At 34.7% G+C, this 19918-nt stretch overlaps 1 protein-coding gene across 5 annotated transcripts in view; it reads left to right on the forward strand.

Moving 5' to 3' along the window:
* LOC134529312 (bestrophin-2-like) overlaps nucleotides 1-19918 on the forward strand; it is a 306594-nt gene that overhangs the window by 135647 nt on the left and 151029 nt on the right. Inside the window, exon 2 of one of the 5 annotated variants that reach the window (XM_063363241.1) lies at nucleotides 7247-7296. The exons of the other annotated variants lie outside the window; for them this stretch is intronic. Within the exon in view, the coding sequence (XP_063219311.1) occupies nucleotides 7277-7296 (20 nt within the window). The 5' untranslated portion in view covers nucleotides 7247-7276. The remainder of the gene's footprint in view (nucleotides 1-7246; nucleotides 7297-19918) is intronic. 5 annotated transcript variants of the gene reach the window in all.

A 19918-nucleotide genomic window follows, 5' to 3' on the forward strand; every position in this document is an offset into this window, starting at 1 on the left:
TTTTTGACCAAAAAAATTTAGGAAAAATTCCAAAATTTATTAAATAAAGTTACAATAAATTTACTAATTGATTCGACCGATTCCAGTCTTTGGTTCGATCCCTGGACTATGCAAACAATTAATTTTATGTAAAAAAATAATAATTTCAATAAATATAGTGGTAAGACATAAAAGATGCATAGTTTCCAAGCCAACCATTTGCCTATAAGCCGTTATGACCACCATATTGGAAATTAGTAAATATTTAGCTAAAAATCCGGAAAAAATCCAAAATTTATCAAAAATCACTCATAAATTTACTGATTAATTAGATCGACTTATGGCTTTGGAATGATCCTTGAAGATGCAAAAAAAGTGATTTTAATATAACATCAATTTAACATAATAGTGACAGGTTTGAGAAGTAAAACACCTCAAGTTATTTTACAAACATAATATTTATTACATCATTTCTATTCTACTAAAGGAACACTTTCGAAAGCCAGTAATCTTATAAACATTTAGGCCTGCATAGGCGTGAAATAACTAATTCTTAGCTCCAACCAGTTTATGCTAGACAGAGACCACCCAGAATTTTTACTCACATAGTCCTCCTCTTCTTGACAGAGTTTCTGGTCACCGTGGTTAACAGTTTGCTTCACATCGTTAGAACTGTAAATTACTGCAGCCGATGTCTTGAATGCTCACTTCTTCACTTTGTCATCGAACGGATATGGCTTTCCATATATATCTGCAGTACAACCTCCATCCATTTCGCCGTTAAAGACGGCAAAGTTGGCATCGAGTTCGCGAGAACAAGTAATTACGCGACTTATGCACCAGATGAGACAAACTAGGTGATCCTTACACCGTCGACGACAAAAACAAACTGAGCGACCTGATTATTTTTCCGAGCCTAAGTTATTCTAAACGTGTAAGGGGAGGATTCAGGTTAGGGGAGGACCTAAGTGATTCTCAGGCCGAAGCCTATACACTCTACCATGCGGGGTATTAACCATGCAGTACAATGGCACGTGCATCATGTGCTAATTGGGGTTGATTGGCCAGCCATGGCTGCGATTGGCGTCATGGCTGACGCATCATTGAAGTCTACCTTAAAAGCAATCTAATGTGACCCAGGTAAAACCTGCATAGACACAGGGAAAACCCTGGGCCGTGTCATGCGGGGATCAATTATCATGCATTAAGCAAGCAGGTAACTACTGGACAAGAAGAAAAAAAGGTCCAGGTTAGAAGAGTAGGGCGGGGATGAAAAAACAAACATGCAGGGGTTGGGTACTTGGGCCTTGCGGCCCGCATTGTTATGTTGGGTACACCTGGGTTATTATTAACAAGGGGCGCATGCGCCCCCAGGGGCGGGTGACTTAATTACTCGTCAGCCCAGCCCAGCTTCCCAGGCAGCCACCTGTAAAAAAATAATGGGGCTGCTGTAAATATTCCCTTCCCCTAGCGTCGGAGCCGCGGCTAGGCCAGCGGGACAGCCTCGGTTCTAGCAATATTTACAGCAGGAAAGGCGGCCGAGCAAGCTCGGCAAGCGGGTAAACCTACTGATTCGCCTTCAGCTAGGCCTGGCGCGATGGCTGAGAGCACAAGTGTTCTCAACGGTGGGCAGACGAGACAGTAAACCGGCTCGAACTGCGGGGGAAAGGGGTGCCAGGCAGCCGGGCGTTGCGCCATCTTCATCTTCCTTCTTCAAGTCGACAGCAGTGTACCTTTCAGCGATCTGCAGTCTAGGACTCGCTTATATACATGCACCCGATGGAATAATACGCTGGTCAAATCAAGAACCATTAACAATAATACTCGATTCAAATCAACATTTAAAAAAGAAGCACACCAAAATAAGGTAACTCAATTGGAAGCACTTTCGACAAAGAGGAAGCACAATAAACGAAAAGGAAGCACATTTAACTAAAGGGACGCACATTTTGAATGTAAATTCAACAAAAACGTTAGCTCATTTCAACGAAAATATAGCTCATTTTACGAGAAGGATATGTTCTCCTCCGTAAGATGCGGTAATACAGTCTTGTCTACGCACATTTAACGAAAAGGACGTACATTTTCACAAACATTCCACTCAGTAGGATGTGATCGTCAATTTTTACGTCACGATACATTACCTCCATCAGTCATTACCTCCAACAGACAGTGGCTCCAATATTCATTGGCCTAACAATCAATGAAGTCAAAAGAATTTGACTCCAAATAGTTTTAGGCCTAGCGCTATTTGACTACAAGACTAGGAGGCTACGAAGAAACGATACTATAGGACTGCTTGTCTACATGAGTTCTGAAGCTACAAGTCTACTAGGCTCCAATAATTGCTGCATCTGTCTTCGGCCAAATTTTCTCTTTGGCTCCAACTACTCCAACATCATCTATACTAATATTATAAAGCTGAAGAGTTTGTTGGTTTGTTTGTTTGAACGCGCTAATCTCAGGAACCACTGGTCCGATTTAAAAAATTCTTTCAGTGTTGGATAGTACATTTATCGAGGAAGGCTATATGCTATATTATATTATCAATAACATTAGGGATCCTTACTAAAAGTCCAATTTAGAATCAAATGCGTTGTAGGGGGTTAGATACAACATGCAGTACACGTACGAAGTGTGTGTTGACAATGCCGCAGGTGCTAGAAGTTTATTTCCTATTGCCTATTAACATTGTTGCCACGCACTAGATGCCTTATCATTCTTAATTTTCCCATACAAGTAAAAAACACCCGTGTGATATTAACAACGAAGCAATCAGTACCCTCATATAGAATACATAGAGATAGTGTGAGGTGTATATGTAGATATAAAGAGATAAATACAGATAGAGAGATACATAGATATATAGGACTATATATGTAGACAGAGATAAATATATATTTAGAGACATGGATAGATTATTTGTATATGTTTAACTACTTCAAACATATTACAAAACAAAACTGAATGAGGCATTGCAATGCATGCCGAGTATTAGCTAGATAATGGAATCTTTTCAATATTAGTAATCCCTTATTTTTCAGTTTTTTTTCTATATTGCTTTATAGAGTCTAGATTACATACAGACCAGGTAAATAACTATAAACTGGCAGAACAACGTCTGTCGGGATCTGAAAGTGATATAAATTATTTTGCACACTTGACATTCAAATTAAGAAGACAATTACTAACTACATCTGTTCTCTAAACAGTTCCCCTTCACCCTGTGTTCAGCCCGGGCAACGCTGGGTACTGCAGCTAGTTATTTTATAAGATTACAACGCTACTTGGTTACGTAGCTACATGTTACGAGGCATCATGACTACGCGACTACAAGCCATGTGGTTACGAGACTACGCGACTACGAGTTTACAAGGTTGCGAGACTGTGAGGCTACAGGACTACGAAGCTTCCAGAACACAAGGTTACGTGATCGCGAGGCTATAGGTCTACGAAGCATCTAGAACGCAAGGTTATGTGATCGCGAGGCTACAGGACTACGAAGGATCCAGGACAAAAGACTACGTAGCTACGAGACTAATTGGATCTAACTGTCTTGGACTTCATTCATCAGCGAGAGTTAAGTTATCTCATGCAAAAGAATTTGTTGCAATTAGTGCCTATTCCTGCCAACAGATGGCGCCACATGTGTTGAGGTGAATATTTTTTTATGTGGGATGCAGGATACTCACTGACGATCGCAAAAGAAGGAAGGATTCGTTAGACAACAAGGAGAAGGAAGTTCGTCTTGCATGTTAGTGCTTCTCAAATGTTTCATGACATATTATTCGACTGAGTAATGGTTGTTTCAATTTTAATATCAAATGATAAACATATTGCAAGACACAACACAAGGCTACGAGGCTTCGAGGATACATGGCTCCAACTGGCTACAATAGCTCCAGTCAGCGGCGAGAGTTAAGTTATCTCATGCAAAAGAACTTGTTGCAAGTAGTCCCGATTATTGGCATGAGATATCGTCACGTGTTGTGCTGTCATAATTTATTTATTTTATGTGGAATGCGGGATGCTAACTGACGATCGCAAAAAGAAGGAAGGTTTCACTAGACACCAAGGAAGTTCGTCTTTCGTGATAGTGTTTCTCATCCGTCTTTATCACATATTATTGGACTGAGAAATGATATTTTTTTTTATTCCTTCCTGATAAAAAATTTGAATTTTTGATTGAGATAATTCAGTAGTAGCTGAAATTTACTAATTAAATGTAACTCTGAATAAAATGATATGACTCATTAAGTACAAAATCCTTCATTCAGAGATCGATTTCTCAAAAATAACCAGAATCACTTGGAGAAAACCATCAGATGTCTAGCCAGGAATAATCAGGAGCACTCGGAGAAAACCATCAATATAAATTGTCAGAAAAATCAGGAACACACGGAGAAAACTATCGTGTTTACCTTAATATCAGAAAAATCACAGATTTTTTTAAAAATAAATCAATTAAAATAATAATAAAAAATAAAAAAACAAAAATTGATAAAAAATTACACAAACCAGTTCTGTCAGCTTGTGAACTTCTCCATTGTTGAGCAAGGATAGAGTTCTAATGCAAGTCAGAGTTTCCAAGATGACATCCAAATGTCATGATGTCGGGTGCCTCAGTCATAATAAATTTTTACTGCACTCTAGCGGGTAATATTTTAACTTATATGATGTTAGCGCACTCTAGTAGATGAAAAAAGATGGAGGCCTCCAGCAGACGAGAACAATATGGCAGACGTGACGTCATACCAGCCGATGATATATACCTTGGTATTGATGGTGGGAGGTCAATCTGCAGGTGGCTTCCGTGAAAGAAGGATATAGGTATCTACATTTATTTTTTTTTCTATTATCGTGTTTGAACCGAGGACTTCAAGGCGTAAGTGGGTTTTTTAAATATTATTTTATTGAAATTTGAATATTAAAATATTATTATAATTTTTAAATTTTTTTCCAAATTTCTAGCATTAAAATTATGGTTTTTCAAGATGGTGACCGTAACGAAAAGTGCAACGATCTAGAATCTAATATTGAGACAGTAACGATTTGTGCAACGGTGTTTATAAAGATTTTTTATTAAATTAAAATTAATTTTTTTAATTATAATTTGTTTCATTAAAATCAGATATTAAATAAAGATTTTCAAGATGGTGGACATGACGTCATACTAACTGATGTTATATACACCTTGACATAAGTGGTGGGAGGTCAGTCTGCCAGCAGCTTCCAAGAGGAAGGATCGATCGCCATTTTTTTTTGCCTTCTCCGGGTTCAAACCAAGGACTCAGAGCTACATGTCGTAGGTGTATGTTTTTAAATTTTTTTATTAAAATTTAATTAATTGAATTTTTTTAATTCTAAAATATTTCTCATTCAAATTGGATAATAAATAAATATTTTCAAGATGGAAATAGTAAAGGTGATATCATAATTCAAAATGGCTGCCATGGCATCCTAATTTTCAAGGTCATGACCTCGGCGGCTTAGAGCGGCTAGCTCTTAGGACTTTTAAGCCGCTTCCAGGATTTTGAGTTCTTTCTAAGGCAAAAAGACTTTGAGGTTTTTCGAAATAGTAATTTTTTATTTTTCAAATTTTTTGAGAATTTTTTGCAGAATTTTTGGCGAATTTTGGCAAATTTTGAAGGTCAAAGGTCAAGTTAAAAGTTCAAGGTCATCCTAGATGGCTGCCATTATGTCAGTTTGGTCGGTCTTTGACCCCACCACACACCACCGCCTGGCGACTGTGTCAGGAGCCCCATTTGCATACACTACTCTGCACCAGTCGCATTCCAAAAATTTTTCTTGCTTAAAATGTCAGTTTTTATTACTTGTTCATAAAACTGAATGGTAGGCCCTATTGAAATGCAAAATATGCAAAATAAACGTAATTTAATGCAGTATTTTTAACTTACGTAATGAATATTCTATGTGTATCACAAAAATATAGGAAACAAACATTTAAAAATTAAAAAAAATAAAGAATTTGTTGAAATTTTATTCTGGTAACTAAATCTTATGAAGAAAAAAAATAAAAAATTCGATAAAGTGAAAAACACAGAATCTAGATTTAAACTTTCTAATTAATTTTTAGTCAACTGAAAGATAATATTAACTCTATAGGGGGGAATAAAAATAGGAAATGGATTTTTTCTGTTTGGGATATAACACATTATGATATAAAATGTCAATCTCTAACATATTAAGTTTTGGTATCACAAATACATTTAAATCACTTTCTTGGTGATATTTAAACACTATTTTTCCATAAATCTTTATTAAATCTTCTACTCACTAAAACCTATCATCACGCTCAGTTAATGCTCAATTGGTCGCGAGAACATCATCGCGCATGTTGCTGAACATTCCGAGCACTCTAGATTATTTTGATGACGGCACCCAAAGTTTGGAAGAACCTAATTATAGTAAATTGGTGATTTATTCATTGTGAGAAATTATAAGGTTTTTTTTTAAATTCTATATTTTAAGCCTACATAAGGTCAACTGAATCGGTAAATTTTAAAGTGACGCAACAAAAAAATTAATATCTTGTATTTTAGCTCAAGTTGTAGGTCACAAGTAATGTACATCAAGAAGAAATCAAACATAGAGACATTATTCTACTAATACAAAAAACTATCCAAGCCACACCTAGAGCAGACGACAACATGCTCAAAACCCAGGTTTCTTAGAGTGGTTTCAGTTCAGTGATCTTTAACACCAGCCAGTGAACACTGGTTTTCTAGAAGTAGCGAAATCTTGCTGTTAGTCCACTTGTCGAATTTTTATGCTTTTTATCGAGATTCATAACTTATCTTCACCTCATGCTTATTTTTGGATTATTTTACTACTGGGCAGTAGCAGAACATTTAATATATTTCCATAACTGGTAAGTGACATCTGTCTGACACAGCTGGTTATCTTTTCAATGCATAAATATTTTTTGCTGACTGTACATCATCACGAACGTCACCTTTATTGATGGATAATTTATTTACATAACATCCAAAAATTCAAGAATTTCAGCCAGAATAATGAGAGCAAACACAAACAGATAATTAGGTGCTGATAATTCATCTTGGAACATTTATTGAATATCAATGGGAACTAAAGCATCATTGCGCAACTAGTTAAAAGTCTTGATGCAGGGAGCACAGTACCTAATATTCTTCAGAGTCAAATGTTTAGTTTCAGTCATTTTATCTGAATAGAGCCGATGATTTTGTGATTAAATCGGGCGGGATTCTCCCGTTCTTTGTTTCAGAATCTACATCTGTGGGACACTACCAGTGCGATGATGCCTCGAGTAAAACTGTAAGTGTTATTTCGTTTTTACTATCGAGTAAGCGGGAAGGTAGTTCAACTGTAGTATACACACTTAACGATGAGGAACATGCACTGATAATGTTCTCGGCACTCTAACTTCTAGCATTGTAATGACTTCCTTTTTGCTATAGATGTTTTTATGCTGCATTAAAATAAGTTTTATATTGAGTTCTGAAGAATTGTCTCTTATTACCTTGATGACTGGTAGCCGCTGTGATGTCACCCGGGGATAATTTGTCCCATCTTGCAGGAGGTCCATTTTGGGAGCGTTCAAGTATAACACAAAACACTAGTCAAATAAAAAGTGACACAAAACGAAAGCGTTAAAGATTACAAATAAAAATTGAAGGATGATAACTAGCAATCCAAGGAGCAATACATAACATTCGGTATGGCACTATGATATAAACCACCATAACAACTGACAATGACAAGATAATTAAATAATTCAAATTAATTTTTATAAACAGTAACTTAGATAATTAAAGGATGTGAAAATAACACTGATTTCAACTGATTTACATTGAGAAATAATTGTGAGGCAATGCAGATCTCTCCAGTCAACTCGTTTATCTACAATAGCCTTTAACCCTTTCGACTTTGGAATATCAACGTTAGTGGGAAATAGGGTGACTGTAACTAAACTACTCTCATATGCCTGTGAAACCTAGTACCATGAACAATGGTATGTAAAATTAAAATTTCCTTGTATTGAAACAGGTGATCTAGAATCGTATTTAACACCCAGTAAGTAGTTCGGCAGCAAACACCTCATTCTGTATTATATTTTAATCGCGGTTGTTATGTATTCATCCATGAGATATAATTCAACATTGAAGAGAAAATATTTCATGCAGTCAACAAGACGAATATAATTAAAATATGTTTTCAGTAGCATGGGATACATTTTCGTTCACTTATTAGGGTCTCGTTGATTATCAGGAAATAATAGCAAGGAAGTTTAAACTGTACTTATAAATATTTGTATCATACGGTACGGCATTACGAATTTAAGTATAATTAGGAAAGAATGTTAAGGTACGGGTCCACAGTATGCTGAATTTTTGGCTTCTTGCCAATTCCAAATCTGGGACTATAGAAGTAAGTTTTTATGCATTATCCAGTAGTGGAAACAAAGAATAAAAAAATCTGTGGTAACTGACCTTAACTCTTTCAAGGAAATATTATAGTTTTACATATTTACGCGACAGTTTACAAATAGTGAATAGCATGTAGAATATATCTAATGAAAAAATTAACACCCGAAAGTAATTACACATTTTTTATATACTAAAACATATGTAGGAATTGCAATAAGAAGAATTATTAAGTTGAAGTACAATGGAGTGGTAGAGAAAAGCCTTAAGTATATAAATTTATTTTTAAAACATTGTTTTCATTACTAATCGCCTTATCGGATGTGCTAATTGGTTTTGATATACTTCAGAATCCAGTATTTGGATGAAAAAGTTCATTTGCAGGCGACTCTTTTGTGTGAACTTTAGATTTTAAATTGACTAATATTAATTGATCCTCGTTGATATTTTCTCGTTCAGCTTTGGTTAACTAGATCATAGGGACAGATACATGAGCAAAAGAGTATCAGTATGTAATATCCTGAAGGAGGAAGGATATATCAGATGAGAATATTTCTTATCATCTGTGAACTGCATGCATTTGTAGACTGTTCTGGTTGGGGTATGTGATGTTGCTTTGTGAAAAGTAGAAACATAGACTTCCAGCAAAAAAGTAATAAATAAAATACATATATATGGATAGTTTTTAAATGTGGCTTTGGAGAAAAAACTGTATATATAACTGTATGAGATATGTTTAGATAGTAAATAGTTCCTTAAGTGATGTTTCCTAGTTAAAGGAAATCGAGGCAAAGACAGATAATTGAGGAATTAAAAAAAGAATGAAATTTAATATTCAGTAGCTTTAAAAATAATTGCATACAGTAAAACATGACGAACTTTTTATTGTTAGAACAACAGCCATGTCGTCAAACAGAACACTAATAATAACTACAGCTAGGTTCATAGAATTGAGAAATATGTGATGATACTCACTAAATATCTCTAAGCAATGTCAACTGGTAAAATGTTTTATGGAATTTGTCTGGTGAACCAAACATTTCTATTCAACATTCACTTTTGACTGGGACTATACAATAATTGTGGAGCTTCTCATGATACTTCTTTTGCTGGTCTGGAACTATTTTACGAACATATGTTTCCGATTCAAAATTTGTGTGTTTTTTAATAATATTGAGCATTTAAATAACAAACTTCGAATACTTTATTAAAATAAGTATAGTTTTAGGTACACTTACCGACTGGATGATGTGGTCATCTCTGTGTTGGTTGATATATCGCGTTCATGTAGCGAGACAAGGGTTTATGTGACGATCCCAGCCACTATCACAGCTCAAATCAATTTACAAACACAGAATCTAAGTGGAATGGCTCGATGATCACAATAAACTTGAAGATTTTATATTCTTAAACCTTTCTGTGTATAAAAATGTATGATGTAAGACTTCACTTTTAGCTTTACTCGAACGACATTGTGTCAGCACATATAACACATTTTTTCCAATGAAGCAGTCTATCAACTAATCGATTGGGGTAAATAGACAACCATTGTAACTCTAAGATTTGTATTACAGCGTCCAACCATAATAATCACAATCGACATTGAGTCACCCATTGTACGTTCTGAAACAATAAAGCTTATGGAAATATTTGGATACAGTCAACGACATGGGAATATAGAGGAAAGTGCTAGTCTAAAATCCTTCGATAAAACAATTAACTATTTTTAATATTTCCGAGTAAAATGACTTCAAAGTCAGGTGATAACAATGGTGAGGCAGGTTAATTAATTAATCCCCAGGATATCAGCATACATAAATATTTGTTTACACTCACACAACTATTTTTTATCCAAGCTATAATATTTATGACTTATATTTACAAGTATGTTAAATGTTTGATTCTCGCACTACAATGCATATCCGCACAATTTGGATGGCTGCGGCGGGATTCAACAAATCCTTTCGAAAATTAATCATCGCAAAGTAAGTATGTAATAATGTCGAAATGTCCTAGAGAAACTGTGAGGGAACTAAGAAATGTAAATATTCTAACATATTAGCTAATAGCCCGTGGCTTCACTCGTGCAATCTCGGGGTATTGTTAGTATTTTACCACTGTAAGAAAAGCATGTGTTTAATTCCAAACATTTTTTTCTAAAGTATATTGACCTTTGAGATGAACGAATCTCCCCACCACAGGATAATCGAACATGCGAGAATGTTCCAGAATATTCTGGACTTCTGTTTCCTGTCTCTAGAACGTTCTCAAACGTTCCGGAACAGTAAGTTTCTTTGATGGTCCATAATCATCGGGAATATTTTAGAACATTCTCGAACATTTCAGAGCCGGATATCCCATCGAATTTCTAGAATATTCTAGGGAATTATAGAAAATTCTAAAACATCCTAGAATATTATCGAACATTTCGAAAAATCTAGAGCATTATAAAATCTTCTGGATGATTCTATATATTCTATAACATCCTAGAACAATCTCGAACTTTATGGAAGATTATAAAGCCTTATAAACATTCTACAACATTCCCAGATATTGTCAAATATTATTTAACATTATGGAACCTTCTGGAATATTCAGGAACATTCTGGCCAGTCTCAGCCACTTCGGCACTTGATTCCCAGCTGCTTCACCGACTTCTCATAAGAAGTCCATTGGTGCGATGCCCTCTTTTGACACCCATATCTCGAATCCAACTAAAACCTTCTTCATGGATGGGGATGGAGGGCTACCATACCATATAACCCCCATGGGGCTGCATGGGCGGTTTTCGGAGTTATAGCGGCATGCACGGACAGACCACGCTTACATGTATCATATATTGATTATATTTGTTTCTAAAAGCATGAGGGTCTGTAAGACAACACAACTTTGGCTATATATATATATATATATATATATATATATATATGTACTCAAGTGAATAAGGTATCTAAGAGTTAACTTATATATATTTTTAGAACTTTTAAAATTTGCCTACCTCTGTTTGGACTGAAAAATAGATGAGCTCAACTGATAGTTTAAAGACCATCCCAGAAGAACACAATAAAGTAGTGTGAAGTTCGGTGACGGCAATGAAAACCAGACAGTGCAACATCACCTACTACATCAAAGCTTTTGACTAAGAATAAATGATTACATAATGCCGATAGTTACAAATGTGCCAGTGATGCTGTAACCTCCTATGACACACATCATCCTGAGCATAATTATAATAACTAAGATGATGATGCAATAAAAATGTGTTCTCTGTGGTATTTGTAACAATTCCAGCCAAAACTTGCATTGACAGAATGGTAACTTCACTAATTTTAATTATATTTCACTAGAAAGAGATGGCTAATTTTTGAGAAGAGTATTTTCTAATTAGATTTGCTCAGAGAATCCCATCACCCGTACCTACGAATCACTGGATACTTCTAACAGTGAGTTTGACGTAATGTGTGTATTACAATGTGCAAGGTAATTGTGTATTTAGTAAAGAATTTAGCGAAATGTGTGTAGTAATGATTGTATTGCTATTTGTAACTGTATGTCTACCTATGCATAAAGATTTGTGATAAGTAATGAATAATAAGCAATGAAAATCTAGAAATATTTGTGTAGGTGTTTATGTAGCAGTATGTTATTTGATATGTTTGGTGGTCTAAGTGAAATGCTTATAAGCGATTTTTGGGTAACATTTCCAGAAGGAGCCAATGAAAAGTGAGGCAGTTATTCAGTGATGTTCTTTATTCGAAGCAGTTGTGGCTGGTGGTCGAAATATCTCCAGGTTCTACAATATCATATCATAAAAGTGCAGTGTAGATTCAAGCAGAGAAGAAAAACCGTATAATATAAACTTAAACATGTATTTCCTTTTAACACTTAGAATACATATTCATTCTTTTGTATGTTATTATGTCTTTCAGAGTCACAATATAAACAAATATATATACAGCACACTAACTTAATATTTCTGGCAGCGCTTGTTCACTTACGGACATTGAATACAGATAATCTACATTTTTTTACATTGCAGATAAATTATTTTTTTTAATGATCCCTTCTAATAAACTGCCATTTGTAACATTTTCTGCAGTTACTTTCTATTACTGCTTCAATATCTAGCAACAAAAAAAGACTTTGCTTTAACTAGATTATTTAAGTAGTTGTGTTTACTAAAATGTTTACAACTGTAAGTTCTTTAGTTACATATTCGCGTAGTAACAAAAAAACATAGACAAAGGTTTGGTTTCAACATGTTATGGATAAAATAAATATATAAATATAGTATTTGTTCTTATATTGAACCACATTTCAAAACTTAAAAAATGACCATATGCTGATTGCACAGATCGTCCTCTAAAAGGCTGGCTGACCCACACTTAGCTGTGAAAGTTCATCCAGGGGGTCCAAACATCCTCCTCCCTCTACCCATACCCGAATGCTGCACATGAAAATCCCAGGCTGCTAATGGCGCTGCGCATAATTGCCTCACAATTTAGGCTGTAAAGGGTAGTGGTAGTAGTGCTGGGGTACATTGCTTCTCAGTTCACAGCAAGGATATTATTTTCCATTTTTACAAATACATAACTATTAAGAAATAAAACACGAAAATGGGGTTTTTAAAATTCTCTACTAATATTTAATAACATAAAATAAATGAAGAGATATTAATGCTGTGTTTTCTCACTAAACTTATCCATATTTCTGCTGGTTCTGCAACTTTACAGTTCTTATACATGAACTACCCCTGATTTCAATTAATTCATGGAAACTAAATTTAAAGCTGACAGTGGTGTGTAGTGTTGTACTATGTCTGAAGGCATAAATATGTGGTCTGACAATCTTTTTCCTTACAGCTTAACAATTACAATTATTTAAACATATATTTAAATTGTAGAGGTGTCATTTTGGACCTATTGAAAGCATTGTTGATCCCATATTTGGCATATTTAATCGTATCGTTTATAAATTGTGACAAAGAATGCCTAATTCATACCATTCAATTATATGTTTAATTGTATACAGATATATGCAATATTTTGCTCTGTGCTGAGCTAAACAAAACAAAGATACATTTAAGATTTGTATGAAAAATGAGAAATTAAAAAGTTAAGGCCGTGGCACTAATGTTGTTGTTGGTACATGATAACAATGTTGTAGGACATACAACTTCTTCTAGATAAGTTTCAGATAAGTGCTGAAATTGTGAGCGGGAAGACATAGTGAGTTGCATTCCATTAATTAAGTTCTAGTCTTCAAGGATTGAGGGAAATTATTGTGAATACATACAAATAGGTTATGTACTGTGTAAATAAAATATTTTATTAATTTAATTAAAATCGTTGTTATGTTATTTTTAAATGAGTATATTTGTGTGCGATCTTTTTGCACTGTGATAACATTCACCATTTTTTTTTTAATTTTTGCATTTTAATTTTACGTTTTCAGTATACATTTTTAACAGGAATGTATACCATCAAGGGGTATAGATATCAGGCCATTGATTAGTTACATCTAAGTACTTGTTACAGCACTGTATGAAACAAATTTATATCTTTATGCATAGTTCGTATTCACTGTGTATTTCTCTCTCGGGAATGAATGGTTCATAAACTAATAGACATAATAATAAAAGCATTAGCTATGTTGCACTTTTTTGTTTCATATTAGGGACTGGATTAAGTACCTATGTACTTTTAGATTAAACACACTAATAAATATATATTTTACATTATCTCAGTAATAAAAAATGTTTATCGACGAAAATCAATCCACGGAACTCGAATGACTTTTAGACATTTAATTTCATTGAACATTTCCTTCTTATTTAAAAATAATCAGAAATTTAACAGATATTTTTAGAAACTAATGTTAACATGACAACTGTTAATTCAAATCTGCACACCTCAAAAAGTTCAGACACATTGTGTGATGATGCAGAAATATTTTAGTGATTTATCATGTCATTAAAAGTATTCGAATTTATCTGAAATATTGTGTGATGTATGGGAACATCGATAATAAACAATAATTTTTACATAAAACGTTTTAAATTCAGATCAAAAATACATGTTACGTGATAACTGCTAAACTATGAGCCTAGTAGAAAAAAGTGCGAATTCATTTCTTTGCATATACAGAATGCCCTAGAACGCAACTTCAACTGTAGTTGATAAGCCAATTAATTACGGCTATAAAAAGTGTAATTTTTTAATTATAGTTATTTTTTTGTCAAAGTTTTAAAATTTTATACCTTGCACCATATTATGAGTTACTGTGAATATTAGTATATAATAGTTCCTCCTGCGCCAGGCTCCAGGCGGTGGTGCCTGGTGCCGACCCCCATCTTGGATTATGACGTCACGGCGGCCATCATGGATGACCGTGACCTTGACTTTACCTTTGACCTTGACCTTTACCTTTGACCTTGACCCCGGTGGCCATATTGGATCCGCCATCTTTAAATCGAGCACCCCACTCACTCTTGATGAAATTTTCGTCATGTTCGCCATATTGATTTTTTTCTGTTCCGCTGGAGGCCACCATCTTGGATGCCGTCGACATAGTTTCTGTTGTTTGTTCCTAGAGAGCGCCAGCATCGCTCTTGATTTTTTTTCTGTTCCACTGGAGGCCGCCATCTTGGATATCGTCGACTTTGTTTCTGCTGTTTGTTCCTAGAGAGCGCCAGCGTCGCTCTGTCTCATCACATAAGGTCGATGTTCCATTACCTACCATAGCTATTACGGTCCTTATCGACATATTAAATTAATTTTTCATGCAAAATACATTGGAAGCGCTGTGATTCGAACCATCGCAGCTCTTATCTCTAGGTTAAAATTTACGCCTTTAACCGCACGGCCATCGATACATTTACCAGACAGAATTAAATAAGGTATATATAAAAATAACATGCATATGGGTGTTTCCACAAAAAATGGGTAACTCAATGTCATCAGTCAATAAAACGATGTATAATTATATTTTGTTTATATTTTATGATTAATTTTAAAACAATTATAAGCCTTTTATTTGGTCACCCAATTTCAGCTATTTATTTTTAATACAAATTTGTAAAACTTCACAATATATTCTCGAAAAGTCAGTACTTTGGTGTGTCACAACCTGAAAAGCGCGCAATCAAATAGCTGTGTATTAAATATTACCTTTAATACAATAAAACTTAATATTTTACTATAATATGTAATATATTTAATATTATATAACCACAACTTTCATAATTTTTATTCTCACCGATGTTGTAAAAATAATAAGAAACTTTGTGTTCAGTTTTATTCGTCAGTCCGTTGCGTGTTGTTCGATTTTGAATTTCCCGCTAAATACTGGCGACTCAAATTCAAAACCGTGTTAAATGTCAATGTTGGTGCTAAAGTAAGCTGCAGACCGCGCCATTGTTCGGCCGCCATTACTGTGCAAGAGCTAGAGTTGTGTTTGTCTCGTGAAGACGTGTCGATCCAGACAAAATATCAGTCCTATGGTGAGTCGCTATTTCCTTGTAAATCTGTGTTATATTTTAATTTATACATAGTTAACTTTGATTTGTTAAAATGTAGCTTCTTGATATTCGAAAACATCAAAATAAACGTTAGTCCTAAAGATAACCTCAAATTCTTGTTTGTTTCGTCAGTCCGTTGGCGTCAGTCCGTTGTCTGATATTGCGCCAAAGGACTGACGTGTTTCCAGGGTACTGACGTTTTGAGCGTGTCTAAGCATTTTTTTTTACTTATTTCAGTTTAAAACATCAGGGCTCCGAAAGAAAAACAAAACATGTCTAAGGATAGAGAAGATATATTGAAAAAGAAAAGAGAAGCCGAAAAGGCTCGCTTAGCTAGAATAAAAAATTACCCCATTAAATTAGCTGAATACAAAGAGAAACAAAGGTTGCAATACTTAAAAAAGAAAGAAAAGGGACTAAGAAAAAATATTAAAGACATGACGCCACGAGAGCAACGATTCACTAGAAAAGATAGGAGAAAATATTCATCAAAGTACAGACAACAAAAACAACTTTTAAAAAATAATACTGATAATTTTGTACGCCAAAATACTCCTTCAACTACTGACGATGAAGCACAACCAATAGTTGGTGAACTAACACGGTCCATTGTGAACGAAGATCGAAGAGCAAATTAAGCAAATAGAAGAAGTGAATGACAGAGAAAGTTTAGAAATAAGCAATTAAAAGAGATGAAAGCAATGGTTTCAAAACTAAAAACTAAACTGAACAATCAGCGTCAAAAATATAGAAGAGTCAAAAAGCAGTTGAAGAAAGTTGTACAATCTGTGGAAAAAACTCCGAAAACCAAACTGACATATAAGGCATAGATTTATATTTGTAAGCAATAAAACGATATTAGACATATCAGAAGGCTGTTCTGAAGACGGAGATAGTATTACTTGGTAACTGTTATTACGTTAATTGGTATCTTTAAGGCAGAGAGAGTTATATTTTTGTTTCAATTGTTTGTTGATTGCTTAGAAAATGTATATTGTTAAGTTAAACTACCTCAAAGTAGTTAAGTTAAGTAAAATAAAATTAATAAGAAGCTGCTTTAAAGGTGGAGGAAGTTGTTCCTTACAGTAGTATTACGTAAATAATTTTTGTTTCAATTGTCACTTAAGTGAATTAAGATTAAAAGTGAGACTCAAAATATGTGCCATTATTAGTTTCTAAGAAATTTCTTTTAAATCTTAATAAATTTCTTACATATCTTATGAAGTTGTGCGTTTTATCAGTACTTTGTCACCCTCGTCAGTCCCCTGAAAGTCAAATATGGAAAAATTTAAATATCTCCGCATCTACTTTAAAAAGTGACTGGCACTATCATGAGCAATATATTAATTAGATTAGCTATATTATAACGTGAATTTTAAGGAATTAGATTAAAAAAACTATTATAAACAAAATATCCCGAAAAGTTACCCAACTTTTGTATATTCGCCCATATGTAGGCGGACTTGTAATTTTTTCTAATTTGAAGTATTAATATCATTACCTTTTCGAGACAGAACCACCATCTTGTATTAAGACGTAACTGTTGCAATTATCGTTACGGTCGCCATCTTGAAAATCTGTAATTTTTATGCTATAAATTCCGAAAAAATTAAAAAAAAAATTAAAAATTGCCTACTTCAAATGTTTAGTTATTTAAACGATTTCGGTCCTCGGTTCGATTTCCGGCGAGAGTAAACTAATAATTTATGATTAAATTAAAAAAATTCTCAATAAAAAGTAATAAAAATGTCTTATGTCACACGAGACATTCTGAATTATGTCACCACTTGTATCAATTTCCGTTACGACCACCATCTTGAAAATCTTTATTTATTATCCCTTTTTAATTAAAAAAATTCCAAAATTCATTAAATAAATTTGTAATCTATATGCGGATTGATTTGTTCTATTCTTGTCCTTGGTTCGATCCCTGGAAGATACAAAACAACTTTAATATAAAAAAATACCACAAAAGTGATAGGTTTGAGAAAATAAAAACACCGCAAGATCTTTTAAAAAGCAAAAAAAAAATATTACATAAACTCTACACTACTCCAAGTACAAAAAAAACACAGACAAATTACTAAAGTCTTGTGGATTTCTCGATTCAAACAGTCTTCTTATTGTACGAAATAAGTCCTTTACATGACTGTAAATGTCTATTCAGTTTATGAGGCCGACATATTGGTACACCACAATTTTCACACAAAGACGAATTATCGACTTCATTAAAAAGACAATGATATATTTCATGTTGATTTGCACTTCAAATATTTGCTAATGTTTTGTTACAAAATATACAGCTTGATTCTGGTGAATATACTGCCAGTCTATCACAATTCCTGAGGTGCTGTTTTAATCCTGTTGCACTGATATTTAATACGTTCAGAGTTATTATTACAATTGTGTATTACATAATCCCGTAATTTCAAGTTTTTGATCTTCTCACAGTACGTACAGTTGGGTGATGGAACACCGTTGAATGCTCCTTCCTTCATCACTGTCACTGGAACTGTTGACAACCATTGTGACACTGCTGAAATTTTAACTTCTGAAGCCTTTGAGGTCTGCTCTGCGGAAGATGTTGCACGCGTCGAAATCTCCTGCTGTGTGAGAGAGTAGGTGTAGCTGTAGACGACGTTAACATCGGGCTCAGCACTGATTATGGTAGACCTTCGAACCAGGTCGGCGTTGATAGTGGTAATGATGCCATCGAGTTCTCAAGAATAGTTAAATACTGGTCTATTACGTTAGTCAAGTCTGACTATCCGATCCGTTCATCGTCGCAGCCAGAGACGGATTGAAGTTCATATCAACAGGGTCTCACTTATATATTCTCATTAGCTGGTACAACACATCAGTCAAAACGACGTTATCAGCAAATAGATTTCGCTACTGGCTCAAAAAGTAGAAAGTGTGAAAAAGGAATTACTAGACTATCTCGTTGCCATCGAAAAACGCGCGTGGAAGCCTCGATCTCGCATTCGCGACATGATCGAAGTATCGAATGCACAAAGACGTGACGATTTGAGGACTTTTCAAAGTAGTCTGAAAGCATCACTATCTCACTTGTCAACAAATTCAGATTTAGCCAAACACAAGAAAGAAGTTTCTGCGAACGAATAAAAATAATAAAATGAGGTCTTGCAATGAGTTTTCAGCCTGTACAATGTCGGACCTGGCCAGTGACCTTCATCGAGCTATACAGTCTGTTCGTGAAAAATATCTACTTGCTAGACGAACCAGACTTGCACGTGGGATGGAAAATGAGGAGATATTTAAACCAATCACTAGACGCCTCGACGAACTTAAAAATAAGGAAGAACCAGCCATCAATGTGAAGACAGAAGTTGAAGATGAAATGTCGACTGTAAAGAAGAGAAAGTATGAACCAGATCGAGAAGAAGAGGACTTAACGAGTACAGAGTCCATGCACAAGGAAAAATTACCGAAAAAGGGACACCAATTAATGCAATGGTCCGGCCATACCTGATATCTTTAACGAGTCGGAATAATGACACCACCTACGGAGTGTACAGAAAATATAATAAGTGGTTCCTCGGTTCTAAGGAAATAGACTTTCTACCAGGAAATATCGTGCGCGTAGCAGAGTTCAAAACGCGCGGGACTCTGGTTCTGTAAGAATTGCTGTTTCGCAGGGAGCCTAAAGGATATTTTCACAAAGTCTTACAAGAGTACAAAAAACTGCTAGAACTAACCAATGCACATTTTCGCGATAACGATCCAGATAGTGGTGTATATAAAGGCGAAGATCATGAAAAAATCGACATTCTCGTTAATCTCTTCAGTGAACTAAAAATACACGGTGAAGGTTTAAAAAATCTAGAAAGTGATCAGATATTTGACTATGTGTATTTGGACGACCCCAATGAATTAGTTGATCGCCTTAGAATTCTACATGCTTCGCTTAGTGTAGGAAACTATTCGCACATCAACGAAATAGTCTCCATACTTGAAGAACTGAGGGAAGCCG

The sequence above is a fragment of the Bacillus rossius genome, chromosome 2, assembly GCF_032445375.1.
Source record: "Bacillus rossius redtenbacheri isolate Brsri chromosome 2, Brsri_v3, whole genome shotgun sequence".
Taxonomy (NCBI): domain Eukaryota; kingdom Metazoa; phylum Arthropoda; class Insecta; order Phasmatodea; family Bacillidae; genus Bacillus; species Bacillus rossius.